Source organism: Capsicum annuum, chromosome 3, assembly GCF_002878395.1.
Source record: "Capsicum annuum cultivar UCD-10X-F1 chromosome 3, UCD10Xv1.1, whole genome shotgun sequence".
In the NCBI taxonomy this organism is placed as follows: Eukaryota; Viridiplantae; Streptophyta; class Magnoliopsida; order Solanales; family Solanaceae; genus Capsicum; species Capsicum annuum.
In genome coordinates this window covers 32,427,890-32,448,739 of record NC_061113.1, presented here as the reverse complement: position 1 = coordinate 32,448,739, position 20,850 = coordinate 32,427,890, and the positions used below count along the sequence as shown (strand labels likewise).

Genomic DNA, 20,850 nt, shown 5'->3' with positions numbered 1-20,850 from the left:
TATTTGTATGTTGTTGCGTTTAAGGGGAGGACTTGAGTTTGAGGGTATTGTTAATTATGTAATTTAAGTGTGCTAGTGGTGGGGTCCACCTCCTTTTAATAATGTCCTCAATCTAGTATTAAACAAAAGGGTCCATTTATTTCCTCGTTCACTGGAAACTAATTCCAGGAGACCAAAAAGTGAAGTTACTCCTTTGTTTTCATTATTTTCTTTATTAACTTGGAGAATCAAAATAAAAACCTTAAGAGAAAACATAGGCGGCAGCTGGAGTACTACTCGACTTCATCTCCTTCTCTTGGTATCCGTGAATTCATTGGAAGAGGAAGGGAGGAAAGAATTCTTATGATAATTTTGAAATGATCTTTGAAGGGCGACTTGAATAACCTAAAGTTGGGGTTGAATTTTAGAAGGTAAATTTTCTACCCTTTTCTTAAATTTGACTATAAATAAGTATCTTGGAGATGTTTAATTTGTATCTTTTCACTACTACTTGAATTGGGTTCATGGATGAAAAAGGGGGAGAAAATGGAGAATTTTGTTTAAAGAGTAGCTTTTGGGAATTTTTTTTATCGATTGGGTAGTTTTATCCTTGAATTGTATAAGTTGGGAGGGTTTGAATTTTCTCCGAATTCTTGATAAGAAGTTCAATTAATTTTGGGCATAAGTGGAGATTATCGAATTACGTTACTAAATGCTCCTGCAGATTACTTATGGACATATATGTTATTCTTGTAGATAATGAATTGCGTATTATAGTAGGAAATAGTGGTTGGAAGGTTAAAGACTTCAATATCGCGGGTTGAATTACTTGAGGCTCGAATTGCTATCGTAGCTAATAAAGCTTTAAGGTATGTAAAACTAAAACTTCCCTCGCCGCTAAGGCACCGCCCTACGTCATGTACCTCCTCCTGCTAATGTTAGTATAATTCTCATGAAATACGAGAATAGAATCTTTATATTGCCTTATATTTTATTCCTTCGTTCTACCGTCAAGCTTATAAGTATCTATATTTTCTCCTTTGTTTTAAGTTCCACGATATTTTTGTACTATCATAAGTTTCTCTTCTTGAAGTTTTTAGGCCACAGTCTAGATATATCGCACGTTAGAAGTAAAAGTAAATGGTAATAGCATAGTTGCACCTGTATATGTTAGCTAACCGATTACTTCGGCAATTCATATGTTACAGGCCTCCAAGGCACTATTTGATAAACATTTAATGATGGGAGGGTACATAGGTTTGGCTTGGCATATCGCTCGACGTGATTTTGTGCACAGGATCAAGACCAGACCACTATAGCGAACCCAACCATTAGGCGTACCCGCCTTTATGGCATCATTTGTATTTGAAGTCAGTAGGAACGTTATGTACAAATTTTCCTTGACTCGAGCCAACATATGGCATATATGGCCTACAGGCATACCCTTATAGTGAGCCCCTGGGCGGGGCGTACCTGGATACAAACTGTGATTATAGTTACATATATGGGATCATAGCAATGAGTATGTGAGCAACATATGCTTTATACTTGCCTCAGATTGCCTTCGGAAGGTTATCTTATAATCATTTGTACGACTTATAGGATAAGTGATCACCTACGGAAAGCATAGGTCCTATGTTATGATGAATGCTTTTCTAAATATTATATATACATGATGCTAATAAGGTTGGTGCATAAGTTAGTAGTTTATCTCGTATATGTGCTATTTGTTGGCTCATACATTTTTCACTTTATCATTTGACTCGTATGAGCTTCTGTATTTGTCCAGTTGTTATTCTTTCTGCTTTCATACCAGTACATGTTGGTTATGTACTGACGTCTTAGGCCCATCATATTTTGTCAATGCAGGCTTAGGCCCTCAGGATAGCAAACGTCCACGTTAGGCTCTATCGTCGTTTCAGCTGATATTTTAGTGATCTCCAACTCTCTCTGGAGCCAGTTTATGCCTAGTATTTTTTTGATTATATGCACAGGTCTCTGGTTGGGCATGACGGGTCTGATGCCCACTAGTCACTTGTAGTATAGTGTGTTAAATTGACTAGAGGCTTCATGGACACCGTGTAGTATTGAATAGTTTTGTTAATGTAACTCCCTCGTGTATTTATGTAATGGTTATTGAAAATCCTATTCGTTATTATCTTATAAACTCGTGTACGTCATAAAGTGCTGTATAGTAAGAGTATACGGTTCTTGTTCGTCACTATAATTTTGGGGCATGACAAATTTAGTATCAGAGCGCCTAGGTTCAGGTGTCCTAGGAAGTCTATGAAGCCGTGTTTAGTAGGACCTTACTTATTGATGTGTTGCGCGCCACCTTGATAATTAAGGGACTACATGCGCATTTAGGAATTTGACCTTTGTATATAATCTAGATCGTGCAATAGAGTTAAGTTGGAGAAAGTTACTTCTGACCCCTATTCTGCTTATTTGTGATACAGACCATGTCTGCTACAGAAAAGGATAAAGCAGCCCAGCAGGCTGCTACTAGCACTACTCAGGAGGCAACCACTACCGGGCAATCTCCCATGTTGGTGGATCTAAATAGGACTCAAGAAAGTTTGTTGGGTTTTACGTTTACAGGTTCTCAAATGCCTGAAACGAAAGGACCTACAGGGGCTTTTGCACCTCCAGTGGTGCCAATGGTAGTTTCTATCCCGTCACCAAGTGCCTCAGACCCAAATATTAAGGGAGCGATACAGTTGCTTACACAGTTGATCGCCGCTCAGGCCCAACGGTAGAATGTGGATGTACCTATCGCCACTCAGGGAGGGATAGTCGAATCTAGAATCAAAGATTTTCTCCGTATGAATCCACCAGAATTCACAGGTTCTAAGCTTACAGAAGATCCTCAACAATTCATTGATGAGGCTTATAGAATTTGTAAGGTGGTGTGGGTCTCAGTTATAGATACAGTTGAATTAGCCGCTCATCGACTGAAAGATGTTGCTGTTAATTGGTATGAGACGTGGGTTGCCTTGAGAGGTCAGGAAGATTCTACAGCGGTCTGGACAGAATTTGCAGAAGCCTTCATGGATCACTTCATGCCATTAGAGCTCAAAGAGGCAAGGATGGACGAATTCCTATCTCTAAAGTAGGGTAATCTTAGTGTCAATGAGTATTGTTTATGGTTTACACAGTTGTCCAAATATGCTCCATAGGTGGCCAGCACACAGGCAAAATGAATTCATTGCTTTGTGAATGGCGTTTTGGGTCCTTTGAAGGACCTCTTTTCTGTTATTTCTATGAACAAAGACTTGGATATAGCAAGGATTATGGAACGTGTTTAATAGATAGAGGAAGATCAACGTAATCATGAAATAGATAGTGAAAGAGAGCAGATTAAGAGAGCTAGGACGACCAGCCAGTATCAAAGAAGCGGTGGAGCTACCACTAGTAGAGGGCCACCTACTGTGCGCTCCACATTTAATGCTCCAACTCAGTTCTTGAGGCACAGGTATGAGCAGAGCCAGACTTCTAGAGCACCAGACTTACAACCTCAGAGGGGCACTAGTCGAGGGTTACCACCTCAACCTACTTGCAGGTAGTGTGGCTGACCATATGGAAAAGAGTGTCGGCGTGGTTCAAATGCGTGTTACCGGTGTGGTGTAGAGGGTCATATGGTACGTGATTGTCCACATCTAAGAGGTAAAAGTAGAGGTGATCGATCACAGCCTACACGGTCTGCATCAGCTTTATCTTCATCAGTGCTTTCTTCTTCTCACGGTCCTCAGGCAGAGGATCTAGTAGAGGCAGAGGGCCCAGTTCGAGCGTAGGCCCGAACCGTATGTATACATTAGCTGGTCGACAGCATTTAGAGGTATCTCCAAATGTGGTTACAGGTACCTTAACTGTCTTTTCATACGATGTATATGCCTTGATAGACCCAGGTCTACCTTGTCATATGTTACTCCATTCGTTGCTAAGAAGTTTGAAACCAAGCCGTAGTTGTTATGCGAACTATTTACAGTATCGACTTCAGTAGGAGATTTTTTTATAGCTAGACGAATATATTATGATTGTGTGGTGACAGTATGTGGTCGTGCTACATTGGCTAATCTGATTGAACTTGAAATGGTTGATTTTGACATTATTATGGGAATGGATTGGTTATCCTCTTATTATGCCACAGTTGATTGTCGAGCCAAGATAGCTCATTTTTATTTCCCAGGAGAACCAGTCTTAGAGTAGAGGTGCGACTTTATAGTGCCTAAAGGGAGGTTTATTTCCTTTCTTAAGGCACAAAAACTTATTGCAAAGGGATGTTTGTATCAACTAGTCCAAGTAAAAGACATTGAGGCTGAGAAGCAGGCACCAACTCTAGAATCAGTGCCAGTGGTGAATGAGTACTCAGATGTGTTTCCTGATAAACATCCTGGATTACCTCCTGTTAGAGAAATCAATTTTGGTATTGATGTGGATCCCGGTACGCAACCGATATCAATTCCACCTTATAGAATGGCACCTGCAGAACTGAAAGAGCTAAAAGAACAGTTAAAGAACTTGTTTGATAAAGGTTTTATTCGGCCCAGTATATCACCTTAGGGTGCGCCGATGCTTTTTGTACGTAAGAAAGACGGCACGTTACGAATGTGTATAGATTACAGGCAGCTGAACAAGGTGACAATAAATAACAAGTACCCTTTCCCCCAAATAGATGATTTATTTGATCAATTATAGGGAGCTAAATGCTTTTCAAAGATCAATTCAAGGTTCGATTATCATCAATTAAGAATTTGTGAAGTAGATATTCCCAAAACAGCCTTTCGAACAAGATATGGGCACTTTGAGTTCCTTGTCATGTCGTTTGGACTAACCAATGCTCTGGCAGCCTTCATGGACATGATGAATAGGATTTTTAAGCCTTTTCTTGATATGTACGTGATTGTGTTCATAGATGATATTTTGATATATTCACGTAATGAAGTCGAGCATGAAGATCATTTCAGGTTAGTATTGCAGATACTGAGAGAGCACCAGTTGTATGCCAAGTTCTCTAAGTGTGAATTTTGGTTGACCTCGGTAGCCTTTCTTGGTCATGTAGTATCTGGGGAAGGCATCAGAGTGGATTTTTAGAAGATAGAAGCTGTGAAGAATTGGCCTCGACCAACTACTCCAACTAAGGTGCGTAGTTTCTTAGGGCTATCCGGTTATTATAGGAGATTTGTGGAGGGCTTTTTCACTATTTCTGCTCCATTGACCAAATTAACGCAGAAAGCGGTTAAGTATCAGTAGTCAGATTTTTGCGAAAGAAGTTTCCAAGATTTGAAACATAGATTAACCACTGCGCAGTGTTGGCCTTACCAGAGGGAACAGATGGATATATGGTGTATTGTGGTGCTTTAGGTATTGGTTTGGGTTGCGTCCTAATGCAGCATGGAAGAGTTATAGCGTATGCATCTCGACAATTAAAGAGACATAAATGGAATTATCCTACTCATGATCTAGAGCTTGCAGCTGTGGTATTCGCGCTTAAAATATGGCACCATTATTTATATGGAGTGCACGCTGATATCTATACTAATCATAAGAGCCTTCAATACCTATTTAAGCAGAAAGAGTTGAACTTAAGGCAAAGGAGGTGGCTAGAGTTACTAAAAGATTATGATGTCAATATTCTCTATCATCCTGGTAAAGGCAACATTGTAGCTGATGCTCTTAGTCAACTATCCATGGGTAGTCTAGTGCATCTGCCACTTGTTCAGCGGGAAGTAGCAAAAGATGTTCATAAATTGGCCAATCTTGACATTCGCTTTTTGGATTCCGAAGATGGTGGTGTTGTAGTACTTAATACAGTCGAGTCGTCATTTATGGCATCAGTTAAGCAGAGGCAGTATGATGACCCCTTATTGTTCCAATATAAACAAGGAATTCAACAACATCGAATCATGGCATTTGAACTAGCAGGTGATGAAACTTTGAGGTGTCGAGGTAGATTATATGTACCTGATGTAGATGGATTGCGACAATAAATTATGGCTGAGGCTCATTGCTCTCGTTATTCAATCCATCCTAGCTCTACAAAAATGTATCTCGGTCTTAAAGAAATCTACTGGTGGAATGACATAAAGAAAGATATAGCAGAATATGTGGCACAGTGCTTTAATTATCAGCAAGTGAAAGCGGAACATCAGAGACCCGATTGCCCAGCTCAAACCTTTAGTCTTCCTGTGTGGAAGTGGGATGCTATGAATATGTATTTCATTGTAGGCTTACCTTCTTCTTACCTAAAACATGACTCTATTTGGGTAATAGTTGATCGGTTGACGAAATCTGCCTATTTCCTTCCTATTAAGTCTACCAGCACGGCTGAAGATTATGCTAAGTTATATATAAAAGATATTGTCCGCTTACATGGGACCTCGATGTCCATTATTTCAGACAAAGGTTCCCCGTTTAAAGCTTAGTTTTGGAAATCATTCCATAGGAGCTTAGGTACGCAGGTGAACCTTAGCACTGCGTTTCATCCGCAGACAGACGGCCAGGCCAAACACACCATTCAGACACTCGAAGACATGTTGAGAGCGTGCATGCTAGAATTTAAAGGTAATTGGGATGATCATTTTCCTTTAATAGAATTTGCATATAATAACAGTTATCACTTCAGCATTGGCATAGCTCCCTTGAAGATCTACATGGAAGACGATGTAGATCGCCTATTGGTTGTTCGAGATAGGTGAGACACATTAATTGGGTCCGTACCTAGTTCATCAAGCCGTCGAAAAGGTTAAACTCATACGAGAGCGGTTGAGGACTGCCCAGAGTAGGTAAAAATCATATACGGATGTGCGACGTAGAGACTTGGAATTTCAAATTGATGATTTTGTGTTCCTGAAGGTGTCGCCTATGAAAGGCGTTATGCGATTTGGTAAGAAAGGTAAGTTAAGTCCCAGGTATATTGAACCCTATAGAGTTATTCGCAGAATTGGCCAGGTAGCCTATGAGCTAAAATTACCTCCAGAGTTAGTTGCAGTGCATCATGTCTTTCATGTGTCTATGCTACGTAAATACTTAGGAGAGTCATCTCGTGTCATCCCTATAGAGGGTATTAAGCTTGTTGGAGACTTATCATTTCCGGAAGTCCCTGTGGCTATATTGGATCGGCAGGTTAGAAAGTTAAGATCTAGAGGCATAGCTTCTATAAAGGTGCTGCGGAGAAACCAGAATATAGAAGAAGCCACTTGGGAAGCAGAAGCGGATATGAAAACTAAGTACCCTTATTTAATTCAAAAACTATCTTAAACTACTTGTTCCTTTATGTGATCGTTAGTTTCTACTATATTTTATTTTGTTTATATCTGATCCTTACCTGATATGTTTAGGTACATGATTTGTGCCTATGAGCCTTGAGATTTACATGAAAACAACATGCAGATGCAAAGTATAAGGTAAATTACATGGTTGGTTATGACTTTTTAATTGCGTGTAAGGCCAAGAGAAGCCTTGTGTACTATTGTTCGTAAGTTTAAGGCCAAGTGGAGCCTCGTATGTTATTTTTTGAGTATTATATGTGTTGTGACGCTCTGTGAAGCACATTTGGATATATTCTGGTTGGTTGACAGGTATCCGATAGGCCTATTTTCAAAGAAAACTCTGGCCAAATTTTTGAAAATTTAGAGAGTTAGCCAAATTTTAAAGTCTTATGATGGAATAAGGATAAAATGAGATCGAAGTTCGGTAGATGATTTAGTGGGTGTCTTAGATCTTAGTAAAATGGAAAGTAAGCCTTAAGCATCATTCGAGGACGAATGATCCTAAGTGGGGGAGATTGTAGCACCTCGAGGAAATTTTGAGTTAAGTTAACAACTTAACTGCAACTTTGACTTATAATGATAATTGCGGTACAAAAGGATAGTAATTAGAATAGAAAACATTTATATGCAATATTTGTATGTTGTTGCGTTTAAGGGGAGGACTTGAGTTTGAGGGTATTGTTAATTATGTAATTTAAGTGTGCTAGTGGTGGGGTCCACCTCCTTTTAATAATGTCCTCAATCTAGTATTAAACAAAAGGGTCCATTTATTTCCTTGTTCACTGGAAACTAATTCCAGGAGACCAAAAAGTGAAGTTACTCCTTTGTTTTCTTTATTTTCCTTATTAACTTGGAGAATCAAAATAAAAACCTTAAGAGAAAACATAGGTGGCAGCTGGAGTACTACCCGACTTCATCTCCTTCTCTTGGTATCCGTGAATTTATTAGAAGAGGAAGGGAGGAAAGAATTCTCATGATAATTTTGAAATGATCTTTGAAGGGCGACTTCAATAACCTAAAGTTGGGGTTGAATTTTAGAAGGTAAATTTTCTACCCTTTTCTTGAATTTGACTATAAATAAGTATCTTGAAGATGTTTAATTTGTATCTTTGCACTACTACTTGAATTGGGTTCATGGATGAAAAAGGGGGAGAAAATGGAGAATTTTGTTTAAAGAGTAGCTTTTGGGAATTTTTTTTATCGATTGGGTAGTTTTACCCTTGAATTGTATAAGTTGAGAGAGTTTGAATTTACTTCGAATTCTTGATAAGAAGTTCAATTAATTTCGGGCATAAGTGGAGATTATCGGAATAAGTTACTAAATGCTCCTGCGGATTACTTATGGACATATATGTTATTCTTGTAGCTAGTGAATTGCGTATTGGATAGCAGGAAATAGTGGTTGGAAGGTTAAAGACTTCAATATTGCGGGTTAAATTACTTGTGGCTCGAATTACTATCGTAGCTAATAAAGCTTTAAGGTATGTAAAGCTAAACCTTCCCTCTCTGCTAAGGCACCACCCTACATTATGTACCTCCTCCTGTCAATGTTAGTATAATTCTCGTGAAATACGAGAATAGAATCTTTATATTGCCTTATATTTCATTTCTTCGTTCTACCATCAAGCTTATAAGTATCTATATTTTTCCCTTTGTGTTAAGTTCCATGATATTTTCGTACTATCATAAGTTTCTCTTCTTGAAGTTTTTAGGCCACAACCTAGATATATCGCACGTTAGAAGTAAGAGTAAATGGTAATAGCATAGTTGCACCTGTATATGTTAGCTAAGCGATTACTTTGGCAATTCATATGTTGCAGGCCTCCAAGGCACTATCTGATAAATATTTAATGACGGGAGGGTACATAGGTTTGGCTTGGCATATCGCTCGACGTGATTCTGTGCACAGGATCGAGACCAGACCTCTATAGCAAGCCCAACCATTGGGCGTACCCGCCTTTGTGGCATCATTTGTATTTGAAGTCAGTGGGAACGTTATGTACGAGTTTCCCCTGACTCGAGCCAATATATAGCATATATGGCCTGCGGGCAGACCCTCATAATGAGCCCCTGGGCGGGGCGTACCTGGATACAAACTGCGATTACAGTTACACATATGGGATCATAACAATGAGTATGTGAGCAATATATGCTTTATATTTGCCTCAGATTGCCTTCGAAAGGTTATCTTGTAATCATTTGTACGACTTATAGGATAAGTGCATCACCTAGGAAAAGCATAGGTCCTATATTATGATGAATGCTTTTCTAAATATTATATATACATGACGCTAATAAGGTTGGTGTATAAGTTAGTAGTTCATCTCGTATATGTGTTATTTGTTGTCTCATACGTTTTTCACTTTATCATTTGACTCATATGAGCTTCTTTATTTGTCCAGCTGTTATTTTGTCTGCTTTCATACCAGTACATGTTGGTTATGTACTGACGTCTTGGGCCCACCATATTTTGTCAATTCAGGCTTAGACCCTCGGGATAGCAAACGTCCACGTTAGGCTCTATCGTCGTTTCAGGTGATATTTTGGTGAGCTCCAACTCTCTCTAGAGCCAGTTTATGCCTAGTATTTTTTTTATTATATGCATAGGTCTCTGGTTGGGCATGACGGGCCTAATGCCCACTAGTCACTTGTAGTATAGTGTGTTAAATTGACTAGAGGCTTCATGGACACCGTGTAGTATTGAATAGTTTTGTTAATGTAACTCCCTCGTGTATTTATGTAACGCTTATTGAAAATCCTATCCGTTATTATCTTATAAACTCGTGTACATCATAAAGTGGCTGTAGAGTAAGTGTATACTATTCTTGTCCGTCACTATCATTTTGGGGCGTGACATGTTCTTTAATGGTGTTGATGGAGGAAAATGAAAAAAATTGAAGAAGAGTGTTGATGAAAAATGAATTTGAGGTTGTTAATGGAAGAATTTGAGTGTTGTGGATGTTTTGGAGAAGAAAGAATAAAAAGTGTTCAATAGAGAATTTTTTTAAATTTAATGTCTTTGTGGTTGTTCTTTGATGGTGTTAATGGAGGAAAATGAAAAAAATTGAAGAAGAGTGTTGATGGAGAATGAATTTGAGGTTGTTAATGGAGTAATTTGCGTATTGTTGATATTTTGGAGAAGAAAGAATAAAAGGTGTCTATTTTAAATTTTTTTTATTATATTTAAATATAATATTAGTGTATTTTTTTAATATAAATATATGCATTTTTTTCTTTAAATAAATATTTAAAAGAAATTAGATCGACAAAAAAAATGAGTTTTAACGCGCCCAACGACGCTTGTTTACACGCAAGCAGTTAAGGGGGGATTTTAATACGCTTTAAAGATGTTAAGGGGGCAAATAAACGGAACTTAAGTTTAAGTGTTAAAGTGAGTTGGGAGGACAAGTTCGCGGGGGGAGGAATGTCTTTTCTCTTAAATCAATAACAACCAAAACCCCTCAACCCAATTTCAAACCCACAATTTAAATCACATGAAAATCCATCAATTAAATGTCATAATGTAAAATTAAAGTTTGGAGAAGAGATACATGCTTGAAACACACGAGAATTTCTAATCAATTTGGAGTCTGGAGCCCGCATGATGAATGCACAGTGAAACTCTTGAATGTTCTTAAATTTTGTGTTTTGAGAGTGAAATATGGGGATTTGATCTTTGAAAATGGATAGGAATGAGACTACTTATATGTTTAAAAGTCGTGAATAAAGATGAAAATACCAAAAACCTCTAACCCCAAGTAAATAAAAACAAAACTGCATGGAATTTTCACCTTGACGTGGCACGCCAATATCGCAGAGGTTATCCTCCGTACTATGCCAATATAGCAGAGGATAACCTCCGTGACGCGATGATAATGCGGAGGCTCACTGCCTTGAAGTTTCAAAATTGCCCCCAATCCTTTTCGAAAATTCCTAAATCTTCTCAAATTACCTTTTAACATCCCTAAATACAATTCAAAGATCAAAAATAAAATGATAAAATTTTTAAGAATATTACATGTAACTTGCAATGAATAATTTAATAAGTATATATAAGATAATTTTCACGAATAGAAATTTTGGTTGTAGTTTTTAGGTAGTTTTTCTTAAAGCTACTGAGTCATGTCCACAATCAATACTTGGGCTGTGGGCTACTGGACTCCCTTTGTCTCCTATAAGTCTGTGCAGGTCCAAATATCCATTTCCTCTACGCTATATTCCCGGGTTTCTCTCCAAGGAACTCTGTTATCCATTCAATCTTACACAGCGCCAAAGTGTTCCAACACACCATGAATACTACTCTAGCTAATACAGGCTTCGCCGTCGCCGGAATCTCCACCGCCTCTTCAATACGACGACGTTGTGGAGGACGATCAGCTTTCATTCTACCTCCCTCCAACCGAAGAAGAATCATCTGCATGGCGGTCCGTACTATTTTACGAATACCTATCTATTTTAACCCACAAAATCAATACAGCGATAGAGCAAATAATTAGAATGAAGACAATATACAAACTATATATTATCCCTTGCAATTCGTTTTATCCTATTGTATTGTTTTGGTCACTTCTTTCTTAAGTATGCTTTACTATTTTGAATGTTTTTTAAGTCAAAATAGCTTTTAAACACTTTCAAGTGTCTGAGTAAAACAAAAAAGTGTTTTTAAGCACTTATATTTAAGCTAAAAAGGTAAAATTAAGCCAAAAGTCGAGATAGTCTCTCCGTCACCCAAGGTAGGGGTAAAGCTGACGTATATGCTACCCACCCTCATCAGACCTCACTCGTGGGACTACACGGGCTATATTGTTAATGTAGAATGAAAGTCAAAACGAAGAACAAAAAATAAAAGAATATTTTCTATATTTTTGTTATCAGTAATACATGTATGCTAATGGATGTAAATTTTGGAATTCATTTTTAGTGAATAATCATACTGCAATTGAAAATTGCAGTTTTGAGGTTTTGTGATGTAAATTGTAATCATTTTTAATGCTGATTGTGGTATATTGCAGGAACCTTATCTGATTACAAAACTTGAATCAGCTGAGAAAACATGGAAAGAATTGTCGGTAAGCATCTTATTGATTCCTATGCTTTTTGAACTTCGAAGAATTTATTATTTTCATTTTGAATTTTCAGTTCTGTTTACTCTCCTTCTGGATTTGCAAAGTGAAAATTAGTTTTCCTTAAAAGGATCAATAGGTTTACAGGATAAACCTAACATTTGTTTAAAGGTTTAATACATAACCAGCTCCTTAAAGTTGTTAGGATATTCCACTTAAACACTCGAACTAAGTCTATGTTTCAACTGAACACCTTAACTCCTAATAAAATGTTTAACTAGATATTTTCAGTTCAAGTTTTGAAAATCTTTCGCTTGTGTTCTCATTCGTCTATTAGGTTGTTAAATTAACCTCATAAAATATGTCATTTCTATGCATTCGCCTCAATAAGCTAATAAAACCTCAGGCATTTTTTTACTTGAGGTTGATGCATACAGTTATAAATGAGATGACATATAACTTAATTATCTAATAAACAAATGAAAATACATGCAAAAGTTTTTTCAAAATATGAATTGAAAGTGTCTAATTGGAACATTTCATTAGGAGTTGAGATGTGCAGTTGAAACAGGGATTAGTTCGACTAAATGAAATATCATGGCAAGTTCAAGGGGCTCTCTATGTATTAAGCCTTGTTTAAATAGATGAATAAAAATCAGACATGGATATAAAGATTAGTTTTTGAAATCAAATATTTGGTCTGAATTAAGCAAAAAGGATATAGAGGATTCATGTTTGTCTGGCATTTAGGCACAATTTCCTGATATATCAAAATGATTTTTTGACATACAGGGGAAACTGGCAAGACCAATTAATTCGATAAACGTTGTAGTATGGTCTTCTTGACGTATTCATGTGAAGTGTCTTCGCGAATATGTTGGCTTTGCTAGACCTAGGCTCAGTTTGACCATAACATGGTTAGGTAGAATATTTTGTTAAATGGAGCGGACAGTGATTTGGACCTTAAGTTTGCATTTATGATTTTGTTAATAAGCCTTTTGGTACTATTGGACACGTGTAATTTATTCAAACAGTTATAACAGAAAGATGGGGTGAATGAGGTTCTTGGTTATTTGAGACAGATCTCCTATTTGGCTGGTTCAAAGTGTTAAGTTATATAATTTGTTGTCAAATTTCTAAATATTTTCTAGATAATGTGGGATGAACAAGAGACTGAGTTACTTTCAGGTTAAGCTTGCTGATCCAGATGTTGTCTCAAATCCAAGTGAATATCAGAAGCTGGCACAGTCAATGTCAGAGCTTGATGAAGTAACTCGCTAAACTGTCATTTTTCGTCTCCTTCTTTACCATTGACAAGATACATTCTATTTTATTCACTTTTTTTGCCTGTCTTTGATTTAGGTCGTGTTAATATACAGGAAATTCAAGGATTGTGAGAAGCAATTGGAAGAAGCAAAAGGTTATCATCCACTTTTATGATACTCCTAGCATTTTCCTGAAAAGACTTTTTATTGCCATGTGCTAGCTCTCCCTCCATGTTTTCATTAGACTGCTGCTGTTTGTAGTAGTTTCTGTACATATACGTCACAACCTCTTTTATTCCTGGCAGCATTAGCTAAAGAAGCTGGCACTGACGAGGACATGGCTGAGATGGTAGCTTCTGAGATTGAATCCTTGACAGAACAAATCAAAGAGCTAGAGCAGAAGTTTAAGGTTATTGTTGTTCTTCAGAGAAAGTATTTTTATATTATGTATCTTATTTCAGTTCCCAGATAGTCTCGTATTTACTGTTTTTAAGGATTTTTTGTGGGATTATGTTGATATTCTTCATGATGGCAGTTAATGCTCCTTCCAAGTGACCCTCTTGATGCTAGGAATATAATGCTTGAAGGTATATTTTTCTTTTACTTTGCCTTATTGTCTTAATCCGTTTGTAGAATTATCTGCTCTGCATCTTAGTTTCGATTCATGATTTCCAAACAACACTTAAATGATCCAGATTATAATAATGTAAATTTCTCGTAGGAACTTATGAGCAGATGTAAAAACGATGAGGCATTTCTTGAGATATTTGGAAGTGGAACAAAAGATAATTTTACAGATCCTTTTAATCCGTCGCCACTAAAATTCATTGACCTTGATTGGTTTTCGCAGTGTTCAAGAGAAGTGTTTTGAATGTGAGAGAGTGGCAATGTTAATCAAAAGATTCACATAAAATTTGAGTTGATATAAATTAGTACCAACTTATATATAAATTTGTTGGAGGAAATTATTTTTCCCAGTATAGGAGATTGCTCATATTTTTGGGAGATGATAAAGTGGTAAGTCAATTGAAACGTGACTGGGGGAGTACATGCTATCATCATGTATCCCTTTAAATGGTCACATGGAATTTTACATTTATGTTATTGCAGATCTGATGAAATCGAGCACGACTCAGGTTGATAGAATCTTGTTGTTTGCAAGTCCTATAATAGTTGACCAGGTTATAAATCTTTGGATGTGGCGTGATTTTCTCTTTAGATTCTAGCGCATCAATAGCTACAAATATTGAAATTCAAGGGTTGCCAGTTTAATTTTGAATTCTCTCACTTCTAAATGATTAGTTAAGTTATTTTGTCACAATAAGCATTGATTTTGGGTATAGGCATTTTAACTCTTCTGTATTTCAGTCAGGGCAGGTGCTGGTGGGGATGAGGCTGGAATTTGGGCTGGTGATCTTGTAGGTACATGTTCCCTTAGTCCTTCTGGATTCTCCTATATAATTTGATACTTCTTCAGATATTGCGGAAAAAAAAAGAAACATGTTTAATCTCTCTGTTCATTAAACTTTTAGTACTAGTAACAGTGACATGTGTTAAACAGTATATGTTGTTTTATAATATATGGCATTTGCGGGTTCAAAGTGCAATAGTTTGCTGACAGTTTAGAAATAAATAAACGTGACTTGACATGTCCTAGTCAATGTTACATTGCAGCAACCTATTTAGAGTCTTACAGTGTCTTTCATCCACCAAGCTTTGACAGAAGTGGTTTTTGCTTTTCCAATTTCGTGAAATGAAGAACTGAGATCTCATGACGTGACACATTTATTTCTTCTTCACTTTGATATTGTTTAGGTGCGTATGTATCAGAAGTACAGTGAACGGAACTCTTGGAAGTTTGCTCCAATCTCTTGTTCCGAGGTAAATATGTACTAAATTCTAATTGACATCTGTATTTTCATTTTCTAGAAGGTAATAATTTCTTATCTAACCTACTTAATATCGTCAAGGCCGAAAAAGGAGGATTTAAAACATATGTGATGGAGATCAAAGGCAACCGAGTCTATAGTAAATTGAAATATGAATCTGGTGTTCATCGAGTTCAACGCGTACCGCTAACAGAAACTCAAGGCCGTGTTCACACTTCGACTGCAACAGTTGCTATCATGCCAGAGGTTAGTTATTCATGTGTTTACTCAAAATTCTCTGCTATTTAGTCTAGCTCAATGTGGCCATCTTTTTTATGTAATTGTACTATTTGCAAGGTCATCGTTGTAGTAATCACATAACTTGCCACATCATTTAAATCACCATGTATAGCCAAGTTGTTGTTGATCACCAGACTTCCTATTTTTCCTAGTGTTTTCATTATGTTCTTTTTGATTATTTTCCACCAAGTATCCCCAGATCTTTTGAGTTCCCTGTTATTGTGCAGTTGTTATTTCGTTTGGTTTCATCCTTGATATATTATCTGGTTTCAGGCTGATGAAGTTGATGTGGAAATCGACCCAAAGGATATAGAACTAACAACAGCGCGTTCTGGCGGTGCTGGAGGTACAGACTACATTTCCCTACACATGACCTTTTTTTGTACTTATTGACATGCATATATTAATGCATGATTATCCTATGCAGGGCAGAATGTTAACAAGGTAGAGACAGCAGTTGATCTTTACCATAAGCCAACGGGAATTAGAATATTTTGTACTGAAGAAAGGAGTCAGCTTAAAAACAAGAATCGTGCTTTCCAACTATTGAGAGCAAAATTGTAAGGGACATTGATTCACATATCAGATTTTCGCTTGATGGAGCTACTCAACTTTTTGATAAAAATAAAAGATAACAAACGGAATTGCTCAACTTAGTCCTATGGATTAGACAAGAAGCCCCTGCTTATATTGTTGACCTCTTCTGAAAGCAATTAAATAGGTTGACTTAAGAAATGACTCACTTACTGATATGACCCTGAAGTACCGTGCTATAAATCCTATAAAGAAAAGTTTCTGGTGTTTTAGCTGCCCACAATGTCAGTGTCTGGACTCTGGATGTTTACTTCAATTCTGCGGAATAATTTTGTTTGCATGTCAAAAAATTTCACTGCTTAGAGCACCTTCATCTCTAAGCACCTTCATCTCTAGTCTAAGAGTGAAATCACAACTTTACATGACTGCCCATGTGTTGGTTTTTAAAAAAAAAAAGATGGGGCAGCAAAAACGGGGTTAAAATGGTTCTCAATGGATTGAATAACTTTCAATAAGCTTTCAATAATTTTATTGAACATTATGGGGCTTTAAATAGCCAACCTAAAAAAATCTACATAATTTAAAATTCAAAAACCTAAAATTTCTCAACAACTAAACAATCTAATCTAAAATTTAAAATTCAAACTAATCTTAATTCTAAACAATTTATTAGCTAAAATTTACTGCAGTAACTAAATCAATTCAACACTCCTCCATTGGTTTAGTTACTGCAATTTAAAAAACTGCTCATTCTCAATTTTTGCTCTGGCAGTGCATGCTGAATTTTTCAATTTTTTTGAACTTGCACTTTTTCTTTTTGATATTGATCTTTCTCTTCTTTCTTTTGATTTTTTGCTGGAAAACACCATCAACAATCTTGTCTTGTTTGAAAGTACTTTCATAGGCTTTGCAAACTGTTGTAAGTTTTTTTTATCCCTCAAAACATCACAAGATAGGTTTCAAGATATGATTTCTTCACCGACCAAATTAGACAGTTTTTGTCAGTGAAAATTTTTGAGGCATTCAAAGAGAGACTGTTGCTTGACATCTTTTTGGTTTAAAATAGCCCTATGCTTTGAAAATAAGCACGGGTTGAAAAAGGTAGCCCTGATGGGGTAAAATGGAGCCCAGTGATCTAGTCTTGGATTCTGCCTGAATTGACTAACCACTACAAGAGCAAGGATTAGATCTGGTCGCGTTACAGTCACATAGATAAGCTTCCCAACCAAACGTCTATACGTCTCTGGATTTTCAAAGAGCAGGCCATCATCCTTACTGAATTTCAAAGTCGGATCCATAGGAGTATCCACATTGCTCCCAACAATCCAGTCTGCTCTAAAAAGTGTGTAACATACTTCCTTTGATAAAGTGATATTCCCGCCTTTGATCTTGCTACTTCAATAACCAGCAAGTATCCAAGCTTTCCAAGATTCTTGGTAAAAAAGTGTTTACTAAAATACTGTTTCAGGTCAACAATTTCTGTCCACTACCTGTAATTACAATATCATCAACATCTGGGCCAGACTAGATAGAATCCTTTTGAATGGGGACTGCCCGCTTCTATATAAAAGCCGTTTTGCTTCCACCAGAGTCGACCATTTGCCTAGAGTATCCTATGATCGCTCTCCTCTAGTAATCTCCTTATAAGATTATAATACTCGCAGGCTTGGGGTCTTTTGTTTCCAAAGAATGTGGATTCGGCATTCTTATTTTCACATTGATCTCAACCATGCTCGGGAAATCCTTTTCAAATCTTCTCCAGGAAGATTGACTCGACAAATAAAGCACTAAATTGGCGAACTATTTCAGAATATAGAAATGCCAAAAACGAAGCAACAACTAAAACAACCTAATCTAAAATTTAAAATTCTAAACAACTTATTAACTAAAATTTACTGCAGCAACTAAATCAATTTTCAACACCATGTTAGATACGTTTTTTATTAAGCATGTGGTATATGTTCATTATCTCTGATAACCTTGCCATTTATAACATTATGAACTAAAGATGCCTGCATGATTAAGGAAGAGTTGTTATTTGGCTATGTTCTATGACAATGATAAGCACGTGGCCGCTCCAGGTTAAAATGTTTCACTCTGATATTGACTAACTTTTAAGTCTCTCATGCATCAAACAAACACACATTTGTGTAAGCAATGCTTGTGGATCAGAAAAGTTTCAGATGAACCATAAAGGTCTATCGTAATATTGTTTGCCTTTTATCTTTTGGAAGTGTTTTATACTTGAATTCAATTGTTACTACTTTTACAAATCATATGGTTTGACACTTCCATCGCTTTGAAGTCCACAAAACTATGTGATTTGAGGTTGTCAAAATTTTGGTCACTGGCTGATAGAACCCGTGATCAATAATAAATCAAGAGAATCACTGAAGGAAAATATCAATCAAGACAACCATTGGAAGGAAAATTGTTCAAGAGCAGATGATAACTGTGTCATTCCTTTTCTAGTCGATCTTCATCATTTTTCTATTTTTAAGATAAGTCATAGGCATATGTGAATTTCTACATAATCTTACTGCAAGGAAATATAATCATGAGTTTCGGACAAGCATTATCTGCCAGTGAATTAGAACCAATATCTTGTGGGTCCGAAAATTCATCAGATAACTGTCTAGGCTGAAGAGCCTTGGACAGTTTATACCCTTCTATATATGCATCCTCTTTATAATTGGTCCCTTTTTGTTATTTACTCCTATATATGCTTTTTCCTTATGCTAACACAAGGTGGTGTTTGTGTAAATATTTACTATGTTCAGGACTTTTTGCAATTACTATATTTGTGCACAGAGTGTGACTTTTGACATTCTTCCAGGTATGAGATTAAGGTTAGGGAGCAGCAAGAGTTGATAAGAAATCAGAGAAAATCACAGGTAAGATGATTGCCGTCACATCGTTGAATTAGTATACTTATAATGCAGTAGGAAGGGAACAAACTCACATTAACATGCTCGACAATAGATTTTAGGTTTCCTTTTAAATGATCTATCTGCAATGATATCCATACGGACCATATCAATATGTTCCCAACTTCAAGTAGCGTGCATATATCTACGTACCGATCATCTAATATATACCTTTGCTACTGCGATCCTTTCATATTGATATAGTATCATTGACAGATAAGTAAATGTGGAGGAAATGGTTCCTTACAATTTGAATGGAAGAAAATGACCCTGCAAAGATCTCGTATTTTTTATTTCGGATCTCTTACATGTAAAAAGAAAAATATCTTGGGAGATTTGACATAAGACTAAAAAAAATCTGTAATGAGCCACAAGACCAATTGACCCGTAAGCATCATAGTTGTTTCCTGAGTTAATATAGCGTGAACAAGTTGACAACATTTTGACATGGTCAATTTTAAGCCTTATGATCTCTTAAATTGCCGTATTAGATTAAAGAGCACAAGGACAAGTTATCTTTTCAATTTTCCTGATTAGACTATTTATATTTTGCACTGACAGGTAGGTACTGGTGCTCGGTCAGAAAAAATTCGGACATACAACTACAAGGTAATTAAGCCATAATGCCTTGATCTGAAAAGTATATTATTTCGGAAAAGAAACTTTTGGCATCCAATTAATGATTATGGTGGTATAATATTCTACCATAATCTCAAACTGCATTTGGTTCCTAGAAACAAGTATTTTCACTGAATATGGAAAACTTTCAAGGTTGTGTTTTTCCTGATTATTTTTTAAGAGGTGATGGTACAAATGAAGCAAACTCGTGTTTCTGCATTCATTTGAAATATTCTGACTGGTGCCTAAAGTTTTATTTTGGATTACCCACCCCTGTGCCCCATCTTTTCATCATTCGTATCTCTTTCCTTCATTATTCGCAGGACAATAGGGTGACTGATCATCGGCTAAAAATGAACTTTCCGCTTATGACGTTTCTTGAGGGTGACATTGAGACGGCTGTTCAGGTATGTTACTTTTGCAAAGTAGCTATTGGATCCCCTGGAGGGCGGGGATAACATGAATTCCCATTAAGACTGTCAATGCTAATTTCGTCTTTGTGCAGTCTTGTGCTACTTTGGAGCAACAAGAGTTGCTGCAAGAACTTGCTGAATCTACCAGTGCACCTGCTTGACAAATTTGAGACCTTTGTTTCGTAAGAAGTTCCATTTCTTCCTTCGTGGAACACCTCTCGCATAAATCCCCGATAAATCCGCGAATCAGCATTGTTTAAATGCACTGTAAGATATCATTCTCGATAGTATATTTGTCAATTTAGGATTACTACAAAAGAATGAGGAAATCTAGTGTGCCAATCGGGAGCTCTCTAAGATCGCCAGTCTAGGAACTTAGCTTCTAAATGTTACAGAACATTTCAACAAGAAGTTTCGTTATTGAAAATTAATGTATCATTGTGCATATTTTTCTCATCAATTTGAAAATCAATATATTGCTTGTGCATACTTCCCTTACTTTTAACGCTGATATTTTTCTTATCTGTCTCTTGATTTCTTCTTCTTTACCTTTTTTTCTCTTATGATTTCTTTCGCGATAAAATGAGGCTTTGGTTAGACCGACTACTATAG

The 20,850-nt window shown here is 36.7% G+C and overlaps 2 protein-coding genes across 2 annotated transcripts; both read left to right on the top strand.

The window, feature by feature from the left end:
• Nucleotides 1-5,972: 5,972 nt before the first annotated feature.
• On the top strand, nt 5,973-7,239 carry LOC124896629. The gene is made up of 3 exons (XM_047408230.1): nt 5,973-6,193; nt 6,593-6,659; nt 6,835-7,239. Exons 1-3 carry the CDS (start codon nt 5,973-5,975, stop codon nt 7,237-7,239), a joined length of 693 nt encoding a protein of 230 aa, XP_047264186.1.
• Nucleotides 7,240-11,377: 4,138 nt separating this feature from the next.
• Nucleotides 11,378-20,725, top strand: LOC107863993 (peptide chain release factor APG3, chloroplastic). The gene is made up of 15 exons (XM_016710225.2): nt 11,378-11,674; nt 12,263-12,319; nt 13,502-13,582; nt 13,676-13,733; nt 13,884-13,987; nt 14,114-14,165; nt 14,947-14,996; nt 15,394-15,459; nt 15,549-15,713; nt 16,020-16,092; nt 16,174-16,306; nt 19,117-19,174; nt 19,769-19,816; nt 20,149-20,232; nt 20,331-20,725. The coding sequence occupies exons 1-15, from the start codon at nt 11,540-11,542 to the stop codon at nt 20,397-20,399; spliced, it is 1,233 nt and encodes a 410-aa protein (XP_016565711.1). The 5' UTR covers nt 11,378-11,539; the 3' UTR covers nt 20,400-20,725.
• The last annotated feature ends 125 nt before the right edge of the window (nt 20,726-20,850 follow it).

Coding starts and splice junctions, on each gene's coding strand:
- LOC107863993 (XM_016710225.2), top strand. CDS start 11,540: ATGAATACTACTCTAGCTAATACAGGCTTCGCCGTCGCCGGAATCTCC. Junction 16,093..16,173: donor GCGTTCTGGCGGTGCTGGAG/GTACAGACTACA, acceptor TATCCTATGCAG/GGCAGAATGTTAACAAGGTA. Junction 19,817..20,148: donor TTCGGACATACAACTACAAG/GTAATTAAGCCA, acceptor CATTATTCGCAG/GACAATAGGGTGACTGATCA.
- LOC124896629 (XM_047408230.1), top strand. CDS start 5,973: ATGGCTGAGGCTCATTGCTCTCGTTATTCAATCCATCCTAGCTCTACA. Junction 6,194..6,592: donor AAGTGGGATGCTATGAATAT/GTATTTCATTGT, acceptor ATATAATAACAG/TTATCACTTCAGCATTGGCA. Junction 6,660..6,834: donor ACGATGTAGATCGCCTATTG/GTTGTTCGAGAT, acceptor GTGTTCCTGAAG/GTGTCGCCTATGAAAGGCGT.